The sequence below is a fragment of the Pocillopora verrucosa genome, chromosome 1, assembly GCF_036669915.1.
Source record: "Pocillopora verrucosa isolate sample1 chromosome 1, ASM3666991v2, whole genome shotgun sequence".
NCBI lineage: Eukaryota > Metazoa > Cnidaria > Anthozoa > Scleractinia > Pocilloporidae > Pocillopora > Pocillopora verrucosa.
In genome coordinates this window covers 16,109,589-16,124,535 of record NC_089312.1, presented here as the reverse complement: position 1 = coordinate 16,124,535, position 14,947 = coordinate 16,109,589, and the positions used below count along the sequence as shown (strand labels likewise).

The following is a 14,947-nucleotide window of genomic DNA, read 5'->3' as shown; positions in this document are numbered from 1 at the left end:
ATTTCAAAAGACTAACTTGAAAACCCAGGGTAAGAGGGCCTTGTCTGTTGCTGCACTAAGGCTATGGAATAATAATTTACCTCTAGATATTTTGACTATTCCATCAGTCAGTGTCTTCTATTAAATCACTTTTACAATGTTGTGTGTGTGTAAAAACTCATCTCTACTAGCACTGAGTATGGAAAGTTGACATAATTTATCATATGATTAATCAATCATTTAATTAATTACCAATGATTTCACGTACTTGAATCTGTATCCCGTTTTATAAAATAAATGATAAATTATTTTGATTATGATTAAATGATTGTGATTTTCCTTTAAACCGACCTTTTTTATGTATCTTAGCTGTAGTGGCTTTGCATTTTATGCAGTCTGGTACATTTGGTGCAGAGGATATTTATTACTGAGGAGATTGTATTAAAGGATGAGGGTGGTTGACCTGTGTTAAAAATTTTTAAGTACCATTACTGGTGTGGGCATCATGCCATTACATTTGAATTGCATTTTATGCATTTCATATTCTTTGGGCCTTTATCTCATTAGAGGTTGGTTGCCAACTTGAACCAATCTATGCTCATTATTACATTTATTTTCCCAGGTGGAAGAATTCAGTGTTTTACTATTTTAAGTCCAAGTCACTTTTGGGTTGTTTTTTATTTAGGGTCACAAGTTAAGAATCTCTCTGGTATTTTGAGGCTTCATGTTTTTTCGGATTTTTGATTTTTATGGGTCTTAATTTTTTTTCGGTTTGTGGATATTTTTGAAGTTTAAGTTTTGGGGGCCCTTGCTTTTGTGGGTTTTGCATGTTTCCAGACCTAGTTGTCTGGGTCTTTATAGTTCTTGCTGAGCTGCAGGATTTTATGTATTGGATTTTATGCATTTCATGTCCTTTGGAACTTTATCAAAATAGCGTTGGGCTGCCAACTTGAGCCATTTGATGCTCATCATAACATGTATTTGAAAAAGTGTCTAGAGTATTGCTGATATCTTTGTCTCCTCCCTTCCCCTCACAGTATCATTTTAGTACTAATTGAGAGGCTTGTAGATTCAGATAATATATTTACACATTAAATATTAATTTTTATTATATAGATACTGATGAAATACCAGAATTTTTCCTCTAACTAAAAAATCATACCTTCATCGCGGCAGTGAAGATACTATTTTTATCTTTCACGGGTGAGGACATTGATGTCGCCATGGTTACTAACATGATTAGCCAATGACAAGAGAGCTTCCTGCTCAGGTGCGCGGCCAGTTCTTTTGAAATTTCACCACGCGGCCATGTAATATCCTCTGTTTACTATTTATGTATGATAGGACTTTATATAAAGGGCTCAAACCTCCAATTGGCCATGTGGCTTATAGCTATTCTTATTGAGGGTGATGGTTGGTGTGTGCCTGTGTGCCTGTCCTCGCACATGAATAAACTGAGTCAAGATGTGAATTGGCACAAGGCCTGTCTTCTTGGAGCTCATGTAAGTCATTTAGTTTCTAATACATTGACAGACTGACTGAAGGATCGACTGGCTGGCTGTTTGACTGACAGCTAGACTGACTGACTGACCGACTGACTGGCCAGCCGAGTGGCTGGCTGCCTCGCTAGTTTACTGACAAGCTTGCAGGCTGATTGGCTGGCTGCCTGACTGGCTGGCTGTTTGACAGGCAGGAGAATTGTCTATTCCGACATCGTTATGTCTTTTTCTAACGCTTTTCTACATGACGTTCTGATTCCATTGTGCCCAAAAAGAACATTCCTCCAAGTAAGGAACATAAGTAACGTAGCTTAAGAACCAGCGATAAGAGAATGTTCATTTCACACAACGTCTTTACGCTTATTGATTGTAGTATTTTGATTCTTTCTTATTTGTCTCGCGCACTCAAAGGATTCTCTTTAGTTCATTTTTTCGTTAGTGTCTCGCGCACTCTGAAAATCTCTTTAGTTTGACTGTTTCGTTTGTGTCTCGCGCACTCTAAGGATTCTCTTTTGTTCGAATATGTTGCAAGTATTTTGTACACTTTGAAAATTTTCCTTAGTTTGATTGTTTCGTTAGCATCTTGCACACTAAAAGGATTCTTTTTAGTTCGATTGTTGCGTTAGTGTCTTGTGCACTGTGCTAATGTCTTTCGTTGATTATTGCTTTAGTGTTTTGCGCACTCAGGAGTTTGTTCAGCTCAATTGTTACGTTACTTCCACGGGCACTCTAAGTATTTTCTTTAGCTCGATTATTACGGTAGTATCTCGCACACTGGGGATTCTCTTAACTTTATTCATAAATAGTAACAGGACCGTATGGAGTCCAATTCGGTCTGTAATCATACGAGTGATTAACAAAATCGGACAAGCGCGAAGTGGGAGTCTGATTTGTTAATCACGAAATTGGACTCCACTCAGTCCTGTTACCAGTTAATCAAAGCTATGACAAAATTTGAGAAAGAAACTAAACATCGGCTATACGTTTTCATAAAAGAAAAAAATCAGTTAACTCGGCGAAATGCGAGACATTAGCGCGCGCACATGACGCGTTCTGTCCACTTACACAGGCATGACGTATGAACTGTCCCTTTAACTGTCCTATTACACTGTCCAATTGCAGGCATGACGCGTAAACTGTCCTATTACACTGTCCAATTACAAGCATGACGCGTAAACTGTCCTATTACACTGTCCAATCACAAGCATGACGCGTGTACTGTCCTATTAGTACTCTTATCAAAACTATAACAAAATTCTTGAACGTGATTGGTTATCACCTGCCCGATTTGAGCACTAATAGGACAATAGGACAGTGTACGCGTCCTACTCTGAGGATTCTTTTTAGTTTGATTTTCGAGTTAGTATCTGGTGCTCTCCGGGGATTCTCTTTAGTTTGATTATTGCGTTAGTGTCTCGCGCACTCTGAAGATTCTCTTTAATTATATTGTTGCGTTAGTGTCTCGCGCACTCTAAGGATTCTCTTTAGTTTGATTGTTGCGTCAGTGTCTTGCGCACTCTGAAGATTCTCTAGTTTGATTTTCGAGTTATTATCTGGCGTTCTCCGAGGGTTCAATTTAGTTTGATTGTTGCGTTAGTGTCTTTCGCACTCTAGGGATTTTCTTTAGTTTAGCATTGTTGCGTTTGTGTCTCGTGCGCGCTAAGGATTCTCTTTGGTTTGATTGTTGCGTTCGTACCTCGAGCACCCAAAGGATTCTCTTTAGTTTGATTTTCGAGTTAGTATCTCGCGCTTTCCGAGGATTCTCTTCAGTTTGATTGTGCGTCAGTGTCTCGCGCAATCTGAGGACACTCTTTAGTGAGATTGTTGAGTTAATGAAAACTGTAACAAAATTCTCGAACGTGATCGGTTATCACCAGCTCGATTTATAATGGCGCTCTCTGAGGGTTCTCTTCAGTTTGATTGTTGCGTTAGTGTCTCGCGCACTCTAAGGATTTTCTTTAGTTTGACCGTTGCGTTTAGTATTGTTGCGTTTGTGTCTCGTGCGCTCTAAGAATTTTCTTTGGTTTGATTGTTGCGTTAGTGTCTCGCACGCTCTAAGGATTCTCTTTATTTTGATTGTGGCGTTAGTATCTCGCAAACTCTGCGGATTCTCTTTAATTTGATGGTTGCCTTAGTATCCTGCGCACTCTAAGGATTCTCTTTAGTTTGACCGTTGCGTTAGTGTCTCGCGCACTATAAGGATTCTCTCTATTTAGATTGTTGCGTTAGTATCTCGCGCACTCTAAGGATTCTCTTTGGTTTAACTGTTGCAACAGTATCTTGCGCACAGTAACGATTCTTTTTAGTTTAACTGTTGCGTTAGTATCTAGCGCACTCGAAGGGTCCTCTTTAGTTTTATTGTTACGTTATTTTCTCGCGCACTCTAAGGATTCTCTTTAGTTTGATTGTTGCGTTAGAGTCTCACGCACTCTAAGGATTCTCTTTAGTTGGATTGTTGCGTTAGTGTCTCGCACACTCTAAAGATTCTCTTTAGTTTGACTGTTGTGTTTATCTTGTGCACACTAAGGATTCTCTTAAGTTTTATTGTTGCGTTAGTGTCTCGCCCACTCTAAGGATTCTCTTTAGTTTGATTGTTAAGTTTGTGTCTCGTGCACGCTAAGGATTCTCTATAGTTTGATTGTTGCGTCAGTGTCTCGCACACTCTAAAGATTCTCTTTAGTTTGATTGTTGCGTTTGTGTCTCGTGAATGCTAAGGATTCACTTTAGTTTGACTGTTGCGCTAGTGTCTTGCGCACTCTAAGGATTCTCTTTATTTTGATTGTTGCGTTAGTATTTCTTGCACGCTAAGGATTCTCTTTAGTTTGACTGTTGCATTAGTGTCTCGCACCCTCTAAGGATTCCCCTTAGTTTGACTGTTGCGGTAGTGCCTTACGCACTCTGATGATTCCTTTTTTCGTTTATTTTGTTAGGATATTGCGTACTTTAAGTAGTCTCTATCGTTCTATTGTTTTGTTAGTTTCTCGTGCGCGCTGAAGATTTCTTTTTGTTTAAGTGTTTCAATAATCTCTTGCACACTGTAAAGATGCTTTTCAAATTTATTGTTTCGTTAATATCTCGTGCACTCTTAGAATTCATTTTAGTTCTGCTGATTTGTTAGTATCTAGCGCACTGCGAGTGTTCTCTTTAGCTCGATTATTTCGTTTGTAAGTCCAGTACCCTGCCTAAATTTAAATTCCAATTGTTTCGTTAGTATCCTGTGTATTCGTACGATTCTCTTTAGTTTATTTTTTCGTTAGTGTCTAAAGTTTTCTGAAGTTCTATAATTTTACTAGTGTTTTGCACACTCTGAGAATTGTGAACATTTAGTGTTACATGGTGTAACTCTTAAAATGCCCGTTGATTCTCCAGACTATAAAACTAATCTCAATCCATTCATGGAATAACAACAAATTGAAACTATAGTAAACAAAAAAAACTGTGAGGGTGGTTAGAAATATGTAATTAAGTGAAATAGTTGGTAGATAAATAAACAAATGATTAAATAAATATGTAATTGAATAAGTAAATGTAAAGGAGTGCGCATGATGGTGACAAGATTGAGCTCCCTACATAACGAAAGTACTTAAAATAAAAGCAAGCAATGCAAAACAATACGAAATTAAATTTCTGTTCGATAAAAAAATTATTCAAATAAAACGAACCTTGGAGGGGATTGAATAGCATTAAGTGGAGAAATAAGTAAATGAACTAACAAAATAAATATATTGGTAAAAGATATAATATAGAATAAATCAATGAACAAATATGGATAATGAAGATTATTTTACTCGTAGTTAAAAGCTGTAGATAATAGTGGAACTTGTGTTAAGAGTGTAGTGCAGTACTACGTTTATACCCTCCATCACAACTCTATGAAGTAGGTAATATTGCCACTTGTTTTAGTTGTTAGTGGTAACCGACCTTTGGTGTGTTTCGGCCGGATATAGATAGTTGCATCCATTTTATAGTCTCTTACCACAATACAAACAATTGTGCAACATGACAACTAATGTTCTTCTTCGTATCTTTAATATAATAAACTTTTTTTTTTCTCGTTGTCGCCTCTACCCTTTTTCATTAGACTTGATTCCTTGTTCTCTCAGTATTGTCAAATTAGCTAAGGGAGGGGTCCTCTCTCTTCTGCAGATCCTCGTCTTGTGTTATATCAAAAGTTGAACTCACATATCTCACACAATTAAACCCAGCTTTTTCCATTCAGGAATTAATGCCGAAAAAAGGAGGCCGTCCACAGACATTACATCGACCCTTCGTCAAAAACATCAAATTGAACGCTTTTCTAAGTCAACTGACACCTTAGCAGATGAATATTTTTTTCTGCTGTTGCCTGTTTTTATCATTCGGCTTAATTCTGCCAAATCTCACAAGAATCAGAAATATTCTATATTTGCAGATTTATTACTGGACTTTAAACAGACTTCCTGTAGCGACATTTAATCAAGTTGTTATTGTTTCTAGTATAAATTCATATCGGTTTAATTTACGCACGTCCACGAGTTAAAAAGGTTCTTACCTACTGCTTTACCATGAACTTGTACATTGATGATGTAACTTAACAGACCTGGCTAAATGTCCTCATATAGCGTAACACGAAACCATCGATGTTCCCTTTAAAAAGTGGTTAAAGTTGAAAATGTTCGCAGGAAATTTTGCTTTAAAAAGATTGCTGTGCAGGCATCACAACCTCTTCATATAAGTGTTTCCCAGTAATACAGTCATTCCTTTGAGTTACTGCCTGAATTAAAAGACTATGGAAAATGACTCAACCATAATAGTCGTAACGTGAAAATACAGTTTGCGCATACAGTCTTGGCTCTCATTTTCATCCTTATAGAAGATTTTGTGGAGTGTTGACATGGGTTGAAGAAGGAAAGAAAATAAAGAAATTGGATATTGCAAGGAGAAGCTAGATATTGATTTGTTTTGGGAACAAAAAGATCAGAGCCCAAATAAGAGGAGACGAAAAGTGACCATGTTTACCTTTTTCTGATTTTGTTCACGCATAGCGGGGGTTTGTTTTACTCGCTCACTCCGATTTGGCCTATCCTTACAGTAACTGATGACTCGATAGAATTCCTTTTGTCAGATCACTCCGATAATAACTTAGTTTGTATTCATACTGAAAGGATATGACTGAAACCTTGATAAGGATTTTATTTGTTATCTTTAAAAACGATTGCAACTAGTTCTAATTCTTTTTTAAAAGTGTTAACAGTACGTGCGGTATCAAAAAGATAAAGCTAGAGTGTAATATTAACCGTGAACTTGCCAAAATTTCTGTTCAAGATGTTTATCGTAAGAGTCACGTCTTCAATTTAGACTCTCTTAAGAAGGTTTACAATTAACGACTTTTTGTTCTCTAAAGAATAGTTAGTAAAGTTACCTTTCTATCGACCACGTGCTCTGAATAAAGGAGTGACGGCTTAGATATGCAAATAACAGTTACGCGAGAGTATATTGAACAAAAACAGAACGCCTCAATCAGTTCAATATTGCATAGCAAGTGTTTTTTATCATTCTGAAGTCTATTTTTTTCCAAACAGACGGGATAGTTGAGATTATTTGCCTTATTGGCCGACGACAAATGCGAAACAGCATTTTCTAATCAAACTGGGTACGTGTGACTGGCAAGTTCTCTGGCAGTCGTCTAAACTTTGCTGAAACACTAAAACATGGAATGACCTACAACCACCAAAACCACCTATAACCACCTAAAACCACGTGTACAACCACCTAAAACCACCTGAAACCACCTACAACTACCTTCAGAAACATTAAATTCCATGGCCACTTAGAATTTTGTTTTTGTATTGTTAGGTATCAGAGAACTAATATAAAGATTAAGACAAGCCTAAAAGCGGAGCTCCAAATTTTCTGCTTGTTAACGTTTAAATAATTTCTGAAAATACTTGAGCCTGCGATCCATTTGAAACATTAACAACATTAACGACTGATCAGCGGCCACCTTCTAAAAATCACTTGACCTCGGTGGTTAGCGGCTACCTTGTTTTGACCGCTGTCAACTGACCATAAATGATGTAAGTTGACGCCAACCTGAACCTTTAATTTTAAATCAAGGCCAATCAATTTTGGAGTATAAAGGTTAACGTCAACTTACATCGCATAGAACTCATAGAGCCACGTAATTTGGATGATGGCCGCTGACCGCTCAAGTATTTTCAGAATTACTAAAAACAAGCAGAAATTTAAGCTTGGCTAAATCTATATATTGTTTAAAATATTCGACCGAAATGAGGAAGTTGCCATGGGATCGGGTGAAGGGTGCTGTTTGCCTATTCAGAGGTCCACAAAGTAAACAGCTGTGTCTACTCTTCGCTGACATGCGCTCTCGGAAATGGAATCAATATTGTTTGTATGGTTAGGGCCTTTTAGTCCTCTAATTGCACCGATAACCCTGGAATGGTTTGATTTGATTTAACAGTAGACAGCAAATGCAACAAAGAAATAAAACTTTAAGTTTACAGCGTAGCAACGCATTCTTTAATTCACAGAACATAACAAAACATCTGAAAACCGTTAACAAGTAAATATCTTCATCAACCTAAATACCCCGAGCATGATTGGCATGGAACCGTTGCTTCATTCTAAGTTTCAATATATATGTACTCATTTGTTAAAAACTTTTGGAAAATAGCAACAACTCTAAAGGGAAAATTTGGTGTTTTTCACATTTATTTCATTTCATGTCAAGATTACGACATTGTGTGGCTGCAAAAATTGAACAAAACTTACTAACACATCCTTGTAGTAATTCAATGTATTTCTTAAACAAATACCATAAACTCTTTTTTTCTCTAGCGAACCCCCGAATATGAAGAATATAAAATTGATAATGCCACGTAGCTTGTCCCAATGTTAAGGGTAATAACATTGTATTTTCTTTTACAAAATGTTTAACTGAAACAGCTTAATGAAATGATTTGTAAATAATTTCTTACTGAAAAATGCTTGAGGTTCACACGCGAGTTACTTCTCCACATACAACCCCTTGGCCTCTAGTATTGCCCTTCCTCCTTCAGGTAGAAATGTAAGGGTGCGTGTGGGGACCGTTATAGCAGAAAAGGCGAATTTCTGGTCATATTCAGAGAGGCATTTGGTTAGAAAATGCAGGTAAAGATTACCGGTATATTTGACTGTCTTTCCTGACTTATCAGTGCGTTCCCGCACTCTAACACTTTTGACGACAACCTTATCCGCCTGATGAAAAGCCACCCTGCATTGCTCACAGCGTTGGACACTTTTGGGGCAAAGCTTTTCATCATCTCTGCTTACAAGCTCGTACTGATTTCCCGATATCCTGTCAGGGTCAAGGAAGTTCATTGCTTCAGTAGCTGCATTTGTACTTTTCTCTACCTATGAAATTAAATTGAACCTGATGAGTAACAAACCTAAACCTCAGTCTGCATATGTATCTGTTTGTCTGTAGGAGAGAAAAATTACCCTTGTAGAAATCCCAGATCTAATAACAATGCCTATTTTTTGGCTAGTGGATCCCAGGATTGTGAATTGCTCGCTATATAGTATGAGCTAAACTCTGGCATTCTTCACTTGTATGACCAACGTGACCCCCACCAAGTTTTGTGTTGGTCTTTGAGTTTGCACCATTAACCCAGTAAATTTTAGTCCCAACATCTAAGTCTGCTTGCCACATTTATAGATATAAACAAATGCAGTCAGAGTTCCTCTCACCTGCCACTTTGTCTTGTCATCACTCTTTGTGATTCGAATAGGGGTGACTGCTTGAGGTGTGTCATCACCAACTTCAACTCTGTCGGTGAAGATTTCTGGTTGGACTCTCCTTCTTTTACTCTGTGGAGATGACTTAATTCCAGTAACCATGGGTTTCTTATACATGTCATATGACTTCGGTGTGAAGTTACGCAATGCTGATAGGTGTTGAGCTTGCCTTTCTAGGCTCCACCTGTTCCACTTCACTGGATCGACTTGAAACTGTTCGTACCCAAGAGAAAGCCTATACTTTCCCAAACCACAAACAGCCCTTTCCTCCTCAAGGTAGAATTCCGTTGTCCACTTCTCCAGCATTGATGTGACATTGGCGACCTCCTCTGGAATCTCATCTTCTCGAAGACGTTTTTTCTGAAGTCGGTGTTTGAGTTCTAAACCACTGGTGTAGAACCTACCAGTTATACCCAGATTCTGACGGGCAGATAGGACAAGACAAGTCTTGAATTGTTCCGACCTATGCTTTGTAAACCATCGGTGGAACCCCGGCACCAAGCTCTCCCAGGCAGTCTCCAAACGTGCCAATTTAATTTGGAAGTCCTCTGGGTCATCTGTGTCTGCCAAGCCATTGTGTAGTAGGACATCATCCTGGGACCCATAGATGTCAGTCATGATTCTGTTCCTTGATCTTTCATTTGCGCCAAGGGATTTAAGTTTGAGGGCGTCACGTTCCTGACTGTGCTGCGTACACCAAACATTGTCTGCATCCTTCAAGATGTCAGTCATACCACCAGCAATAGCTTTGTCAAGATCATGGCCAATCTTCTTTATTCCTAACAATTCTGGTTTAGCAATGATGAGTTCACCAGCGAATCTTCGATAACTCTCTCGACTCTTCTTGAAATGCCAGAAGCTTGGACCGGGGAATTCAGGATGCTTGTTGCTCTGGTCGATTAAGGACTCGTTCGTGTATGTAGTATCTGTTAGCCATAGGCCATCGACCAACTCAAAATTGGTATCGATTCTCAGTATACTGTTTCCAAGAACGCAGAATCGATGTATGTCATTCAGCATGTTGGGAGACGAGTTGACTGAGATATATTGTTCTTTTGTGAAGGTAACACTACTGTTGAGAGGCAGAGTGTGCAAACTTGTTATCAGTGTTTCCGCTTCATTACGCTTCAGTGTGGTCTTGGTTGATGTGGCCTTCATATTCTTGTATTTTCTATTCTCAAACATCTTTGGGCCTGGTATTGTCTCGCTGACGGTGGTTGTCTTTTCATTGATCAAGGTATTATAAACTGTATCTGTAGGCATACCCTCATCCAACAAGTTATCTATGGCTGTAGATGTGCAAAGGTCTTTACGAAAATATGCTGATTTAGTCGGCTTTTTGGCGTTCCCATGGCGCGGAAGAAAGAATTCTTTACTTTCTCCTCTTGCCCATTTGTACAGAACAAGGTAAAATGGTTTGAGTTCCTTATCTGTTATGGCCTTGACGGTGGCAATTGTACGTGAAAACTGGGGATTGAACTTGCTGGTCTTGTAATACCTCGTCAGTTCATAAACTTCACTTTCAGGGATATACTCCTTTCTGTAGCCTTTAGAGGTTTTGACGTTTGCATAAAATGCTCCGTTCTCATTTTTGTGAACAGTGCGGGAACCTTTGCTATTGTACTGGAATAGTCTCTTGGCATTACCTTTTGATATATATGCACCATTATCTTCTGCTTCCACTGAGGATATGGGGATTTCCCTCATGTCTAGGGTGAAAAGTTTGTTTTCCCTTATGGCTGAAGGCTTCTCTTTTAAGTTCAGTTCTATGGGGTTTTGAAGAAGGGTGTTAAGAATTGTTTCGTGATCAGTTTCCCCCAGCAATTGTTCTTCCCTGAAATGTAATAGGACATCATATAATGAGGGTCAATGAGGGAATGAGAATGAGCTGCTAGTGTAGCAGCTGGTCGACGCCCAGCCATTGCCTGGGTACCCATACGGGACATTTCAGTTTTTTTGTGTGCATGCGCGGTGGTGGGCATCCTCGAACGGTGCCACGAGGCCACCGAGTTGAAACCTCACTATCACGTTTAGTTTCTCGATTTTTTGGTCTTAGTGTTAAGTTAAAATTTTTTGCGAGTTAACTCAAAGCCTTCGTGGATTAAAAGTTTCATATTGCAAATGGTTGGTCACCGTTCGCGGCAACATCTAGCTAGCCAATCCGAGCCAAAAGTTTCCACGATTCTATAGCTTTCAAGACTTGTTGAAAAAGAGTTTTTTACTAGTGATTTTCTTCCTTCAATTTTTTTTATTAGCAGTACACTGAATTAAGATATTTCCATGTCGGCAACAAGTCTTTGAAGAACAACTTTGAGATTTCAGGGCAAATCTTTTACGATGTTGTAACAGATTTAGTGGTTTCTGCGAGAATTGAATTGTATCAGCGATGGCAGTGCCTAGTAAAGCAAGGTTACCAACAGGTCATTTAAGACAATGAACTGGTTGTTTATGAAATAACCAAATAACCTACTATTTTATAAAACACGTGGGTACCTGACTTGACTGTCCCTCTGTGTAAAATTATTTTTCTCTGAATTTGTGGGTTCTTCTAACTAAATCAAGAAAAGTAATAGTTAGCGTTAATAAAATGAACATTTAAATCGTAAACTCATGCACTGAAGTGGCCCCACCTCAAAAAACCCGTAAAATGTTAACCTTCTAGTGAATGATCCTGGCATTTTTTGCTGATATATCAATTACTGGCTAAAAAGTGTAGCAGTCCACATACCCTGCAATATTTAAATGAAGATATACATACCTTAAGAGCTTTACTTGGAAGATATCCAACAAAGTCTGAAAGGAAAAGATCATAAGTTTAAAAAAATTGCTAAATTTCATAAACTTATGCGGACATGCTAGTTTTCCTGCCATTACCCCACTGGAACTTTCTTAGATTCCCTGCTTAATCGCTAGAATTATGTGGAAATCAGAATTATTTGTCTCTTTTTTTTCTATCAAATTAGAAGCCCAGTTTTTCCAATTAAGCAGCCCCCATTTGTTCTCCTTCTCATATCCTCTGCTGAATATCCAAGAAGCGGAAGTAACATTTGCCATAATTACTTACCAGCTTCATCTTCATCAGAAGAAGGTATGGATATAGATACAATTGCTGAAAATCAAACTACATGTTCAGTAAAATTGGGAGAGGGGAATCAGAATAATTCAGCCAGGTTCAGAACATTGAGTGCGGGCACTAATAAGGTGTTTGGCAAAAGCAAAATCAATTCATGAATATTTCAGTAAGCAATAGTGTAGTTCCAAGAAAAAGTCAACAGTCAGCGAACAACGCAACCCTCTACCCCACTCTCTAGGGGTGGAGTGGGGTCGTATCATTAAGATTTCAGAAAGCCACCTACTGCTCATTTACATCTGATAAAATAACAAAAGAAGAATAAAACAGCGCATATGTTACAAGCCTTGTTCTTTCAAGCACTGAATCAATTTTACGTAATTCCGCACCTAACTCAGCCCCCCACCCCCATGCTTCCTCCTCTTACGATCATCTTTTTAGCATTCAGGATGTCCGTAAACTTGGATACGAGAGAAAACGTCAGGAAGTTTAAAACTGGATGTCCTGACCAGGCAGTATAGTGAGATTAATTTTCTTAATTGTCCACTTGACTGAATACTCTTATTTTCTTGTAATTATTGATAGTAAGTGGAATGCTGCCGAGAGGTTCGTGCAAGTAACTGATGAAACGTTTTTTGGGGGAGCGTTGTATTCATGTCAGGTCCATGTTTCTGTTGATCACCTGTGTCGCAAATCTTCTGTTTGGAATCGGATTGCTTGTCCCGGGAAGCAAAGCACTTGCCGTTGCAATCATAAACTGTTGCGTTCGCAGTCCATCTATCTTCGACAATTTTAGAGGGAACCAAACTAAACCAAACCCCTAACGCTCGAAACGTCAGCTTTTTTACCCTTCACGGTGGCTAATTTATGTTTTCAACCCAGTTGTTAACACTAAATTACCTGCTATACTCTCCCACCGACGCAGTATCACAGTTTCTTTAGAAACTGACCCCCTTAAACCAAACCCCTTGTTGAGTTACTTGTCGGGGTTAGATTACGTCTGCGATGCAGGCTACATTCAAAGGGTTATTAAATCACGAGTCTGTTTCTTTCTTTATGACAGGCTTCACTCGAGATTTACACGCGAAAGACTTCGCTTGTTGCTTCAAGGAATAAAAGTGACACAAAGTGCCGCGCGGTCGACAATAAAGAAGCACAAGAGAGTCAGAGCCAGTGCCAGGGAAAAACGATAAGAGCGTTCGTTTGGATTCAAATGGTGAATTGTTTAGTCTTGAAATGCTAAGAACAATTCATTTCGAAACTATGACAGGTTTTGGGAAAAAGAATTACGGGCGCGATATCTGTTATTCTTTAGGGAAAAAAGTCGCACCTTCGCGCTCGCTTATGGCAAACTTAAAAACTTACTGAGCGCATTATCATCAATTCGATGGCAACACCGACGAGTGCAAATTTACCTTACCCACTTCCACAGTGCAGCTTAATTGTTATTGCCGACATGAATTCCGATGAGTTGCGAACTTTTCCGTTTAGCTTCGGCTAGATTCCCTCAGCGTTATCCAGGACAAAAGGACTATTGTGTAACGCTCATCGGAAAAGCTGATAGAAAAGTTGAGGCACAGGAATGGACCATTTCTTGATACGATTTTCAAATACCAGCTGAACTGTATATGACCATTGATTGTTTTGTAATTGTTAGACAATTCGAAAAGATAGAATGTGTTCAAACGCTACCCAGGTAGATAAAAATCTCAGATTGCCAGGCATTTAGTCTTTGTGAAACCGTGGCCGTGAGTCGAGCAACAAAATATTTGAAATGTCAAGAATAAGGCGAATTCATATGAAGTACACCCAAACTTCCAGAAATGGTTAGCCGCTAAGCCACCTTGGCGATTTAGAACAAACATGTAATACATTCAGGCAAAGTCGCCGCCATCGTAAAAGCCCTAATTCAACATTTGAAATTACTCTCTACACAAAACATCTTACCTTCGGGGTCCTCTTGAAATGAAGCCATCAGTGAGTCGACAGGGCCGCCTTGAGAGACCAGCCTGGACGAGGAAGGTTGCGATGTGATCGAGCGCTGATGTGTTCTCTCCAACGGGTACAAAACGCAGGTAGCTGCAAAAACATGGAATGACCCAAACCCACCAAAAACCAACTACAACCACCTAAAACCACCTGAAGCAACCAAAACCACCTACAACCACCTACGACCACCCACAACCACCTGAACCACCTAAAACCACCTGAAACCACCTGAAACCACCTACAACCACCTTTAGAATACCATTTTTATCATTTTGAGGCATTTTTGTTACAATTTTGTTGACAAATGCAAATACACACAGGAAATGTTGTCTTGTTTCTAATTAAAAAAAGGTATAGAAAATTTTTTCGTATAGACTTTGGCGGGAAAACTTGGACCGATTTGCTCTGAATTTCTCTTTTGTAAATTCGGTCGAAGACAAGAACAAGCTGTCACGTTCTTTAGTAGGATAATTTGTAACAACGTATTTGCGTGGTTCAATGTCTTATCAGCTTTTGTTACGTCAAGAAAATTTTGGAAGTTAAGTTTGGTCTTTAGCTGTCGAATCAGAAATCCTTGTTCACTTCTTAAAATCTTACTTGTGTCCTTTTCCTTTTCCTGTGCTACATGAAATGC

General features: G+C 38.8%; 1 protein-coding gene across 1 annotated transcript; it reads right to left on the bottom strand.

Moving 5' to 3' along the window:
* Window positions 1-8,036: 8,036 nt before the first annotated feature.
* On the bottom strand, window positions 8,037-14,396 carry LOC131789323 (uncharacterized). Its single transcript, XM_059106419.2, has 5 exons — window positions 14,272-14,396; window positions 12,013-12,047; window positions 11,748-11,806; window positions 9,207-11,088; window positions 8,037-8,870 (listed from the first exon to the last, which is right to left on the bottom strand). Exons 1-5 carry the CDS (start codon window positions 14,297-14,299, stop codon window positions 8,484-8,486), a joined length of 2,391 nt encoding a protein of 796 aa, XP_058962402.2. The 5' UTR covers window positions 14,300-14,396; the 3' UTR covers window positions 8,037-8,483.
* Window positions 14,397-14,947: the final 551 nt, after the last annotated feature.